This window comes from Numenius arquata, chromosome Z (assembly GCF_964106895.1).
Source record: "Numenius arquata chromosome Z, bNumArq3.hap1.1, whole genome shotgun sequence".
Lineage (NCBI taxonomy): Eukaryota > Metazoa > Chordata > Aves > Charadriiformes > Scolopacidae > Numenius > Numenius arquata.
Window position 1 is genome coordinate 84,086,173 of NC_133616.1, and position 13,513 is coordinate 84,099,685.

At 41.7% G+C, this 13,513-nt stretch overlaps 1 protein-coding gene across 1 annotated transcript in view; it reads right to left on the bottom strand.

Moving 5' to 3' along the window:
* MCTP1 (multiple C2 and transmembrane domain containing 1) overlaps positions 1–13,513 on the bottom strand; it is a 284,874-nt gene that overhangs the window by 22,290 nt on the left and 249,071 nt on the right. Inside the window, exon 17 of the mRNA XM_074166917.1 lies at positions 12,850–12,903. Within this exon, the coding sequence (XP_074023018.1) occupies positions 12,850–12,903 (54 nt within the window). The remainder of the gene's footprint in view (positions 1–12,849; positions 12,904–13,513) is intronic.

Below are 13,513 nucleotides of genomic sequence, written 5' to 3' on the forward strand. Positions count from 1 at the left end.
GTGGTAGATCTCATGATCTTCAAATAGTTTAAGGCTTTTAGCTACAAAAGTGCATTTTATGACGGGTGGCAGCGACAGAGTACGTGGTGCTCACTGATGTCAAAGGTCCCAAGGGTTCATCACGAAGAGTTTGTCTGAATATGGGAATAAACCCATATTTGGCCACTTTTTTCTTCAAGCCTGTACTTTCATTTACAGAAAACAACAAATTAAAACAACAGCAATTGTCAGGATCGATCTCCCCTTCAGTTTTAAAAATGGAAGTATAACACACTGCTCTTCAATCTTTCAGCACTTTATTTTGCCATGACTTTGGGACACTAAATGTCAGTAGAGCAGTAAGATTATCAGATAATTCCCTTAACAGTCTAAACACCGCCTTCACATATTCCCCCAAAACAGTCTTTAGAAATGTAGCATATTTTCATGTTTCAGCTGGTATTTCTGCCTGTTTTCTGTTGCTTTTTAAAGGATGTCCAAAATCAGGTAGTTTTTAAACAATTAATTTGATTTCCCTCCTCACGCAGTAGGGATCCACTCTTTCCTTGGCATGTTCTTTTTCATCCCTAAAGCAGAAATCCCTTCCTATGCCCCTTATGCCTTTCAGCTGATGAGTTTGTTCCCTCCTTCCCTCCTTCCCTAAAAAGTCTTAATTGACCTTGTAGTCCAGTTTGGTCAAATTCTTTTTATCTGTTTTCAATACGATTTTGTTTGAACTTTGGCTCTCCACACAATCTGCTGTGAAACTACAGAGGCTGGATGCTCCTGCTTGTCCTTCCCACCCAAAGGGTTTTGTCAACATGGAGCACTTTGGCTTTCTGAACTTTCCACTTATTTTGTGGGGCAAAAAAAACCCCCCAAACCCCTTATGGGGTTCTGTATTAACTCAGCCACAAATTCCAAGTTGCTGTGCGCTGGTCACCTTAGAGACATAATTCACACAAAGTGCATCTACACATTGGAGGAGCTCTATGGACACAGAGCTCTGCAGACAACGTCCTTGTGAATTGTTCCTCCATCCCAGTGAAACACCAGCACAGAAGAGCCATGCTCTCTCTTTTCTCCTCTCCACCATCCCTGTACCTTCTCTCCCGGATCACTCTCCCCGTGTTTGCTCCAAGAGTTCCTCCACTGCGCTGCTCCTTCTCAAACATTAATTTCCTAGAACTATTAATACTTCTGACAAACGACACCATTCACCGACCCGCTCCCCCGGGGCTCCGGCTCCGGCGTGAGGCTTCGCCAGCGGGGAGAAAATAGAGAGGGGAAGAAATGTTTAAAGGAAGGAGAAAAGACCTTTCTTTCTCCACTCCAGCTCAGGACACACGGACAGACTGCTGAATGTTAACAAAATGAAATCACACATAAAAATGTCTCGGGGTTAAAATGAGAACAAAAGAAGGGAAATCTGTAAATACATTCCCCTGCGCTTGAGGTACTTTCCCATACTCGTGAATGACCGGGAAGTACAACATTAAAACTGTCTCCTTTCCCCAGCAAACTTTGAAGAAAATAGATATTCTGGTGTTCTAGTTAAGGACCGTGGCGGTGGGCTTAAAAACATGAATTGCAGAGCAAAAATTGGAGGATATGGGGATCGGTGGGAAAGCAATGATCTGATCCCCAAGTCCAGAAAGAAAAAAGGCATCAGCAAAGGAAGTTTCCTCCAGTGTTCTGACAATAAAAAATAAACAGTGTATTGGCAGGAAATATAACATAAAAACCCAATATATTTGATTCAAAAACCCCTCTAGGCTTCAATAATTACTATTTATAACTACGCTGATTTGGTCGTCTGAAAAAAAAAAAGTCTCTGTTCTATATACCTCATCAAATCTTACATGATGCTCTACTTTTCCTTCCATTTTAAAGCTGACCTGCTTTTAAAAGCAGATGGTATTTCTTCAGACTCAATAGACTAGGTGGTGGTGACAGACTCAATAGGTATCTGTGGTGACAGAGCTCCTTATTATCAAAACCGTAATTTGGAGATATAAAACATGTTGAACTCTTCCAGCAGGCCCCCAAGAAGGGGTTGTCTAGATCAATAGGTGCAGCCTCAAACCCCTTTGCATTACTAGCAAAGGGGTTTCTCATCAAATTTTTGGGTGGGAACTTCAACAGTGTGAAGGGCTGCTCTTGGGTCTGATGGATGTTGTTTCGAGCTTTTTGGGGCTACAACCCATGAATGACCAGCCCCTGAGGCCTGACCCATGTCAGAGGAAAACACAATTTTGGTCTAAACCGATGTGTTTTCTCTCGAGGCAGCCAGCCTGAAGAATGAGGGGTCTCCAGTGGTCCACAGGGCCGAGTCCCAGCCTCCTGGAACAGGGGGTCTACCGAAGACCGGCATTTCAACACCCTCAGGTGGCCTTGAGCACAACGTTAATTACATTCTTGATTAGATTATTTTGAAAAGCACCTTTAATCTATTTTTGCAAAAGCAAACCAACAAAAGGGCGACACGTCGCTGTCATTTGAACACTTTTAGTCCATTATCAAATAAAAAGACAACATTTCACTGGTGGAAAAAAAAAATCGACAGCACTTTCAGGAGATGACGTTTCCGTATTTATGCATTAAGACTTCAAAATTCAGTTAAAATATTTTTTTTAAAAAATCACTGTGCTATAACACATTTTCTTCTGAATCAGTATATCCTGAGGAAGAAGGGGGAAAAGGATTACACAAGTAAGAGCTGTTTGAAAAAATTATTTAGCAGCAAACTGTCTCTTGGCCTGTAACATTATATAGTGATTTCTGATAATGCAGCTTCAAGCTTTCCCTGAACAGAGCATAAAATCTTAATTTTTAATAGACTGCCCAGAAACCACAACTATTACTATGCAAACCATTCTGCTATCAAAATGCAGGGGTGTGTGTTATACTTCATAAAAATAGCTGAGTAAGCTGTTTCTTGATTTTCACTATATGCTATGTATTGATCTAAAATATTCAGGCAGCATTTGTTCTTTAAGAGTGGGAAGGAAAGCAGCCCTGGGAATGCACAGAATAGACAAGAAGGTGTTTTAGTGCACATAAACACATGCAAAAATTTCAAATTCCTCCAAAATTAAAAAAGAAAAATCCAACCACAAATTAGCCTCCTACTTAGCAGCAGAGAAAGTATTCCAAAGGATTTCTATCTGCTCTTTCCCTATTTGTATTTAAAATTTTAATCAAGCAGTAATTAAAGGCCAACAAACAGCTTTTCCATACTTCATTTTACATTATAGCTAATGCCATACACCACACTGCTCTATATGCTGAAGGTAGGGGGAACTGCGCCATTCTGTTGTGTAAAATACTAAAAAGCACATCTGCTGAGCAATTGACCTTAAATTACTATTTCTGATTACAAGAAAGCTTCAGATTAGCAACGCTGTTCTGACTTTTTCACACTGTTAAAGAAAAACAGAAAGCAATACTTTTTCGACAGAACGCTTTTTTCTCGGTGCTCGGCATTACCCAGATGCCATTAGATATCTGTGACATTACATAAACGAGCGGTGTCCGATTTGTTTTTCTAAACTTGTTAGCCTCCAGAACAAAAACAGTTTGCTAACAAAAAATCTGTTTTTCCCATCCTAGACTTTGCTGCTTTAGCACTTAAGCAGGCCAAGAAAAGATATAAAGGGAAAGGAAATAGGAGAAAGAAGAAAGAAACAATACTTAAATATTTATTAGCCATTTTTCTTATATGTTTTTTGAGACGTATGAAAATAATCCGTATACATTCCCTCAGCTCAATTACTTACAAACAACTTATCTGTAGAATCAAGTAAATCTGTCAGTTGTGCAAGTTTATTTTTCCATGTGCTATCTCGAGATAAGGAGGTCTGTAATATTAGATTTCCACTGACATAATTGTGCATGAATTCTGATCTGATTTAGTATTACATGGTGCAAAAGGTGACACATTTTCTTTAATACAGCCCATTAGGAAAGGAAAGGAATTGCCAGCGTATGAAATCTGAGGAGTTTGATTGAAAGACTCTGGGACTTTGGGGTCAACTCAGTGGAAAAGTAACTTGCTCAACTACCCCAGGCAGTAAGGGCTGTGACAAGCAAACCTAATACCCGGTGTAGTGACTCGGTTAGACAATCAATAAAAACACTGCATTATCAGACCGCTACAGCTGTACATTACCCTATCGTGTTACCTCATCTGCTCCCAAACCAGTCACACACGCATTTGCTGATCGGGCAGATAACACAGATACCACCCTGCTCCTTCGGTCACATTTAGTACCACACCAGAGCGCTAAAACAACCGTTTATTGCTTTTCCATATGCCATAAATTCTAATTTTCGAGTCTATCTAAACTGCACACCACAGACTACATTCAAAGCACTACTGAGATGGTGAAGCCAACCGCTCCGAAATTAGGGTATGTGAGATTTAAGGTCTGTATTTCCCTCTGTGGATGCTCAATCCATGCCTGGTCCCCCAGCTCACCTCCGCCCGGGGTTCTGTGGCCTCTCCCTGACTCCTTGTCTCCTCCTCACGTAGATCTCGGCATCCTTCCCCGCATCCTGCCCAACGCTTGGCCATCTCTGCCCCCTAAATTATCTCTATGGGTTTCTTTTCTCACATCTGTGTCTCCTTCTGCCTATTCCAGCTCTCGCTCCCGCAGCCTCCACGACTCGGAGCTGCTCCCACAAGGCTCATGGGTGGCCGTCTGTACCCATGGTGTGTGGCTCACGAGAAAAACCAGTAAGTCCACAGAAAATACATTTTTCGCCTCCCCCAGCACTCAGTTCCACTGCTTCAACTCTCACGAGTCCACATCAGGCAGGAGACACAGCCACGGCAGGTACTTGCCCTGTTTGAAGGATGCTCTGTGAGGATACAGGTGGGACTTCACCAACCAGCTCCTTGGCTTCAGCAAGGTTCTGCCGAAGGCTGGCAGACTGCTGCCTCCTTCCCCCGTCCAGACCTCCCACCAAGCCACATAAACCATCCAAACAGGGGTAGGGTTTCACAGGAATTAGGAAAGTCTCATCCTTCATGTAGTGGTCACCTGTCTCTATGGTTATTTTGAAGTTTCTGTAGCAGGAGAGTAGACGTCAACAAAAATATATACTTTTTCCACACTGAAAACCAATATATTCTTCCCTGCGCTTACAGCTTAAAATTTACAGAACTGTTTTAATGGAAAGTTCCCATGACTAAAGAATGCTCTTTAAGGCTGGATTGTGAGTACTGGAAAATAAGCTGGTGCACAGCTGACGTCAATAAACACCAAAACTTAGAAGCTACAAAAATAAAGCAGAAAAGAGCTGTTTTAACCTCTATTCCAATGGAAAGTGGGAAGAAAGAATGCAGGATGAAGGACTGGGGAGAAGATTGTTTTGGCAGAGATGAAATCATCCGATCTATCAGCATTCTCAAACACATTTTTTTCTTCCCCAAAAGAGAGGTATACTCCAGGGCAGTGGAGGGGAAGATGCCTGGTAACCAAACCCTGTTGGAAAGTCTCTAGGCATCTACAGGTATCTGCTGTTCAGAAGCTGTGTGTCCAGGAACGTCTGCTGAGGTGGGTGGAACCAGATGCCTTTTCTGAATGGAAGTGTATTTAAGCTTTGTGAAGCAGAGGATCACAGCAATTCATTCAGAGGACAAACTGCCCTAGTAAAGTGCCGCAGCTTTGGAGTTTCTCTAGTAGCTATCTGTGAATGCATAAAAATCGTATCAGCTGCACAATCCCAGCTTTAGAATTCCAGACCACACTCCTCTCAGAGGAGCTCTGCACCGGAATTCTTTGGGGCAGGGGCGCCTCCTTCATTTTCTCAGGATTAAATTTTGACCAGCTGATGTGTCCAGCAACTTCATCACTGATCCGCATATCAAATAAGCAATAAAAATCCTTCTACTGACACACTGATACTTCAAACTGCACTCCAGATACATATACATATTGTTTGCAGAAACTTGCCATTTGGTTTCCCATGTTCCTGTATCTTGCTCCATAAAGCACAGCGATGTCTGACCAACTGTCCTGGCAAACTTTTGTAGCTGAAACTACATTTTTTCCTTACAAGCGCTTTAGTGAAGTGAAAGGCACACACCCGGCCTAACAGGCAGATTTTCAGTTGTGCTGCACTGCGAGCCTCAGCATCACACCTCAGCTGAAAATGTAGACCACGACATGGACCCGTTTTGCAGAGTGACGATGCTGGGCATCAACATCTCCCACAGCATCATCTCTGCTGGTCCCTCATCCTCACTAACTGAATCTAGAATAGTTTGGGCTGGAAGGGACCTTTAAAGACCACCAAGGGAACTTTAAAAGCCATTTAGTCCAACCTCCCTGCCGTGGGCAGGGACATCTTCAACTAGACAAGGTTCCTCAGGTTGCTTCATGTCCACTATGCCAGCCACAAGTCTGCCACCAGGGACTGGGTCCATGCAATGCTCATCCTCATGCTAGCACTTCTCAATCACCACACTTCTACCAGGCTTCCAAAGCCGTGTCTTAGTCATTACCATCTCTGCTCATGGTGGGACCTAGATGAAGACTCGTTCTGTATTAAGGGCTCTACACTTCGCTGTAAAAAAGTTCAAAAGCCATCTCTCTAAAACAGGTCTTTGGGGCTCTTCTTTGGAAGGCTCAAATGGGGAATAACCTGAAGAAACATTCAGGCGGATAGCAAATACTCATATACCAGCGACTACATGGCTTGCTTGGAGCTGCAAGTGGTTCACGGCAGCAGCTTAAACAGAACCCAGATTTCATGATTCTGTGTGAAAAGATGTTAAAAAATTCTGCTAGACAATAAGGTCCATTCTTACCACCTCTGAAGCCGCGTAACAGATGGATGCCTCTAGAGCTAAGGAGTAAAGCAAAGCAACCTGTAAATGTAGGAAGGTTTCAAAGAGAAGCCACCAGCAAAAGCTCTTGGTCGTTTCCTTCAACACTCACCATTCCTCTCCCCTGAGTCACAAGAAGACCATACAGACGTTTTTGCTACACCCCGTTTTATAAAGTTACTTTTTGAGGTGAAAACAAACCTTTGTTTGGTCTCAGAGAACTTCAATCTGCTTAGTTATATTAAGACATAATATTAAGGGTAGAGGAAAAATGTAGGGCAAAATTATGTCACATTCTGAAACAGCTAACATAATTAAGACATATTCTTCATTTGATTTAATAATTTATTGAATTATACTTGGATTACTTAATAAATGAAGAACATTACCCACACTGTATTAGTCACAGGTGAAAAAACCCACGTACACGGATGAGTGTAATTCATTCAGTAGTTTATAGACCCACGGTCCCCAAGGGACTCCCTCTCACACACCCACACCTCCTCGAGTGCCAAACTTCAGGTATAAATCTCGGATCCTGGTGTTGCTAATACTCATTTTACTCCACTATTTCTGACAGCATTTCAGGACTGCACTGGGATGAAGAAGCCTGATCTCACTAAAACTAAACCTCTCAGAAGGCTGTTCCAAGCTACCTGTTTCCAAAGGTGCACACTTTGATCATGAATCCCATCCGATGCCCCAGGACAGGGCAGGATGAAAACTCTTTGTGGAAGCACCTGTGCAAAGGCTCCACACAAACCACAGAATGGTTCGGGTTGGAAGGGACCTTAAAGCCCCTCCAGTGCCACCCCCTGCCCTGGGCAGGGACACCTCCCACCAGACCAGGTTGCTCCAAGCCCCCTCCAACCTGGCCTTGAACCCCTCCAGGGAATTATCCGAAGTACATCCTGGCAAAAGTAACTCCATGGCCGCGACTTTGGGCAGATCCAATGACCAGAAACATCACCAGCTGATATTCCTGTGTATGGGTTGAAGCAGCCTGCACCATCATCCCTCTCATTATGAACAATTTTGAAAAAAACCCACGACTTGTCACCATCAATAACTAAACGGAGCCTGAATCCAAACTGCACTGAGAAGTTTGACTTCGGCAGCTATGCACCCTAGACCGCTCTGTTGTAGGTTTGTAGACAAGTACACATAGTCCAGCTGAGCTTTTAAGGGACAGTGGTTTCATATGCAGCTACAGTTCTCACTGCAAGCTCTTGTTAGTTTTTTATTTACAGTTAGTACTTAGGTGTTTTGTTCATGTAGAATTTAACTGTGGAATCAAGCTACAGGTGAACCTACAGATTTATTCATTCTGGAATTTTCTCTTCACTCCACTCACTCCCTATTTCTTTATTGTTTTTCCACCATTTATTTTACAGGAAATAACTGCCGCTACAATAGATGTCAATCTTGTCTTTTATAGAATGTAAGAATACGGGCAACATTGGAGTTATCTTTTCTCCTCCTCATGATCCACTCTTGGTCAACACGCAGGGCATGCTTCTGAGACAGGTTACGAACTTGGCTTGAAAACAAAGTTGGTACCTTTCAGCAGGGATGATTAAAAGCTTTAAAACATATTTTAATTTGACTATGTTTCATTAGGAAAGCTTCTCGTTATCTTGAAACATCATGACATTGACTGAGAACCACAAAGAGTTTTTCAAAGAATGAAAGTCTAGAGAGAGAGTAGCCGAAGGTGCAAAAGATTTGAATATTTTGTATTAATAAAATACTGCTAATAAAAAGGTAAAATGAAATAGTGCTCATTCTGTGCATCTTCCCCCACTTAAATCTGCAGTAGTAGCATCGCTCACCGGCTTCACTCTGTGGTGTGCTGGGGGCTTCCAACAAAATGCTCAGCCGAAATTCTTTGTGATTATCTGAAATCTTATCTGGAGCTCGTTCAAAGAATGAAGCTGTGTGAGAAGCATACCTGAGCTTCTTAAATGACAAACTAAAACCTTACAGACAGAGATTATGCATGTTGACCGCTACATTATTATAACATAACTGCGTAGAAATCCTTTTGATAGCTCGTTGATAACTTGACTTCATGTAATTTAACTGACCCTTATTTGCTAAGATACTACGTAAGCCAGACTGTGGAAGGGAGCCAAAAAAAAAAAAAGAGAGAGGAGAGAGTGAAATCAGATTAAACTGTAAATCTGTGGCTGGCATAGGTTTAGCAAGCAGTCCAGAACATATGGAGCACTGAATCCAGTGCTATTTCTTGGAAAAACTAGTATTAAACTGTGGACAAATGCCTGAGCCAAACCAACTACAGCATCTTTTTCAGTTCCTAATATGAAAAAGAAACAAAATTAGCAAAAAAGTGTTCCACTGCTAAGCAGCACTTTGTAACTGATATCACAAGAAGTATACTTGCCATTTTAGTTTATTAGTCATATTGCAACTGAAAGTTAATATTCTCCAGCATTAAAAAAAATGAAAACATCCTATGGCCTCAAATCGTCAGTCCTGTCTACCTTAATCACAGCAGAGGGTGAAAAAAAAGTTACTAAAACCCAGAATATTAGCAAGAGACTAAGCAATAAGTGCAGCGCAAGCCTACCTTGTCTCAGTGTCACACGCCACTATTAATAAAATGCATTACTTTAACTAATTACATACACTTGAGCATTCATCATCCTCAGTTTATTACTTGTAACGCTGCAACTTAGGGATGTGGAGCAAGGTCCCTCCACCGGCGCGTCCCACAACCTACATCGGGGCTGGCCCACACGGACCTCATCAAGTAGCCCAGGAGTTGCCCTTTCCCCTGCCAGCGAGCAACGAATGAATACCTGAGCCGGCCCTGAAGAAAGACACTTTTCATAATCGCCCAACAATCTGCTAAGTGAAAACACATGGTGAGGCTTAGGGGAAGCCTGCCAGGGGTCCCCGCTGAATGGGAAACAGGTGCCAGGTAATACCCCCTTCACCGCCGGGTCCAAAGGTTACAGGACTAATAGCTGCCTTGTGGTAATCAGGGAAAGCCAAGACACTGGCCGTGCTCAAACATCTGGGATGTATTTTACATACTTGCAACATGTGCTTCAGCTTCAATTAAAGTGAGGCTTTGGCACATTTATTAATCTTTTTTTTTTTTTTTTTTTTTTTTACTTCTATTGCATAAGAAGACCCATTTACCTGGCTTTTCCATTATACCAACTGGAAAAAACAGAGAAATAATAAAAGCCAGAGGCTACTCCCAGCTGGCGTTACAAAATGTGCGTTTGTTTCCTCACAAGACTTCATTCTGCCCGTAGCTTTCAGAAGACACACACAGGAATTAAAATAATACAGAACCGGCACCCTTCCGTTCTGACAAAGAGATGCAGGAGGAGCAGCAGTGGTCTGGGACAGAGCAGGTCCAGGGCACCAGAGAGGAAAAAAACACCCCACCAGCTTCTAACCACAAACGACTCCGTCCCAACCATGCGTTTAAGTTTTTACAGTTCAGCCCAGTGCAAAACAGTGCCCGCGGCGACCTAATGCACACGGTAGTCTCTACATGCTCATTTTAAAAAAGTGCAATTTTCTTCTCCATTCAAACAGCATATTCAATCAGGAGAACTCAAAATGTTTGCAATAATGAAGACAGCTTTGAATTTGTAAAAATCAACCTAAACACCTTCTGTATAGAAAGACAGCTCTTAAATATTCAATAAAAGGGCTCACCGAATGTGCACACTAATGTCAGCACTCACTTCTATTCAACCTTGGCAACTAGATCTAGAAAAACGTTTGAACTCTGGTGTCAATTTGAGAAAGCTGAATATTAGATCACAACACTGAGACCCAGAGTGATATTTCTAATTGGGTATGTTTTGCCTGGCATCTGCTAATCGCCAGAGAACGGGGGGGTGGAGGGGCTGACCCCCGCCCTCATCTTCCCTTTTAAAGGAGTGTGTTTAGCAATTTCCAAAAATCACCGAGTGCTAACTACACAGGCTGGCTTAAACTACACGCCGCCAAGCACTATTCTTTGCGAGCTAATCACAGTTATTAAAATATCCAGGAACACACACACACACTACTGGGATGATGCTTCGGCACCAGCGCTAATAATAAAGCAGGAAGAAATGGGAGAAAATGGCCTCAAATGGATGGCAGATCAGTGTTTATCAGAAGAGAAATGATGATTCAAAGCCAGCATGTTGAGTTAAAATACAAGCTCTCCACAGCTACACGACTGACCTTTGCAATAAATCATATATTTTATTGCCAGAAGTGTATGCTCACATCATTTAGTGTTAAAAACCATCACATACGTGTTTTGTAAAAGAAGGTTTTGTTACCACAGTGTTTGCTGATTCTGGAATGATGTAGCTAACGATTTAAGTGATGTATAGAAGAATTTCACATAATAACTTTCTGTCAATTGTAAAATGTTTGCGCCGGCAATGGAATGAGGAAAATACTCTTTTTTTTTTTTTATCATCTCACAGATCTTAGGTGTTAGCTAACAGAAAATAATCATTCAGGGGTTTAACTAATCATGGTGAATTTTCTGACATTTCAAACGCTGCTGCCAGCATATGAATTCTTACAGTGGTATATAACTGTACATCTCAACTAGAAACAAAGGTCAAGGGCATAAATTAAGATACACTGTTTTTCTCCTCTTGGAAAAAAAAAAAAGAATAAAATTCATTGCTTTACTACAACAGAAGTGGGGGAACATCTGTGAAGGTCAAAATCGTCTGTACTTTAATTCAGAGTTCTTGTAAAATTATCTATTTTTTTTTCCCCTTTCCTTTCCTTTCCTTTCCTTTCCTTTCCTTTCCTTTCCTTTCCTTTCCTTTCCTTTCCTTTCCTTTCCTTTCCTTTCCTTTCCTTTCCTTTCCTTTCCTTTCCTTTCCTTTCCTTTCCTTTCCTTTCCTTTCCTTTCCTTTCCTTTCCTTCCCTTTCCTTCCCTTTCCTTCCCTTTCCTTCCCTTTCCTTCCCTTTCCTTTCCTTCCCTTTCCTTTCCTTTCCTTTCCTTTCCTTTCCTTTCCTTTCCTTTCCTTTCCTTTCCTTTCCTTTCCTTTCCTTTCCTTTCCTTTCCTTTCCTTTCCTTTCCTTTCCTTTCCTTTCCTTTCCTTTCCTTTCCTTTCCTTTCCTTTCCTTTCCTTTCCTTTCCTTTCCTTTCCTTTCCTTTCCTTTCCTTTCCTTTCCTTTCCTTTCCTTTCCTTCCACAAATATCACGTTCCTGGTATGGGAATACCAGCAGCAGTGGCAGCGGGGCCGTCCCGCCAGCGCTGCTGTGGTGCAAGGTCACTCTCATTTCTTTTCTCTGGTTTCTCCATCTCCCTGGGGGACAACCCATCCAGGCAGTCCCACGGCTTGGCTCAATAAGGTGTGGAAATGAGCTGTTATTTACTGTGGGTCGCAATCCTCAGCCCAACCAGCAGCCTCCAAAACGAATCACCTTTTTTTTTGGCTCAAATCGCTGCACGATGCGCCACGGTGTCCCAGGCCACGATGCCAGCTCAAATCAAGCAGATATCCGTGAGAATTGTGATTATTTAAATGTCATACAGAGTGCAAAACATTTCAGCCATTCATTCCTCCAGCGAGTAATTCTTCGAAAATTATAGATGTCAATATCCCCTCTTTAACCAGTATGGAGTTGCTGTTTTTACACCATTTTTTCCCCCTAAAGTGCAGCCCTATTTGTAATACTCAAGACAGGACAAATTTTTGTCCTTCAAAAACAGTTGTCACTGCAGTTATCTTCACAAGAGCTATCAAGTTCCAGACAGGCTGAATTATTTTTGTTTCTGGCAGAAAAAATATTTGACCCAGCTCTGGACCAAGAGGAAAAAAAAAAAAAAGAAAAAAAGGAAAAAAGGCAGGATTTCTAGTCCTCTATCCTTTCCTGCAACACTCTGTAGCATTGTTAGGATGATAAACAGCTCTGTCCAATTTTCTGGACTAAAACACTTCAACTCCTTTTTTAACTGTCTGTAAAAACAGTGTCATGTCTAAATTCTCCCATCCCCAGATACCCAAGTGCTAGGAAAGATAATTACCTTGTCATCTCTGTCATCCTCTTCCTCCTCGTCCTCTAGCATGTCCTCCACTACCTGCAGACAGAAACAGTAGTAGTTGTCACGATTTAAAAAGGAAGAGTTTTGTTCTGTCAATTCTGAACCTTTTGTAGATGAAAACTTTATTAACATTTGAAATAAATGCACAGAAGGAAAATGTACAACTAGGAAAAAAACCCAATTGATCTAGAGATTCAAATTTAGGAAAGTGTTATCGCTTTAATTGACCTACATCAGGGAATTATATACTGAAAACCCTTCCTGTACAAAATGCTTGCTTGACAATTTAAGTATCTGAAAGGTAGTTCAAAATTCAATGTATGATTGTTTTAACTAAAGGAATCCTTTGTCAGCTCCACTGGTGCCTACACAGCACACACAGATGCTTGTTTCAAATTTACTGTTGCCTACAGAAACACGCAACATTTTAAAGAGAATTTACAGCATTCACCAAGAGATTTTTAAAGAATACAAAGCTGGGAATAAATTCATAGTAGCTTATCTCCATACGATCTGTAACAATGGTATATACCATATGCTCTATCAGTGTTTCTTAATAGTGATTTTATACAATCTGTGCATCTAACTTTCTGCACATTCATTGCGAGCTGCAGTTGCCAAATCTATGCATTTTGCCATTCGAAGT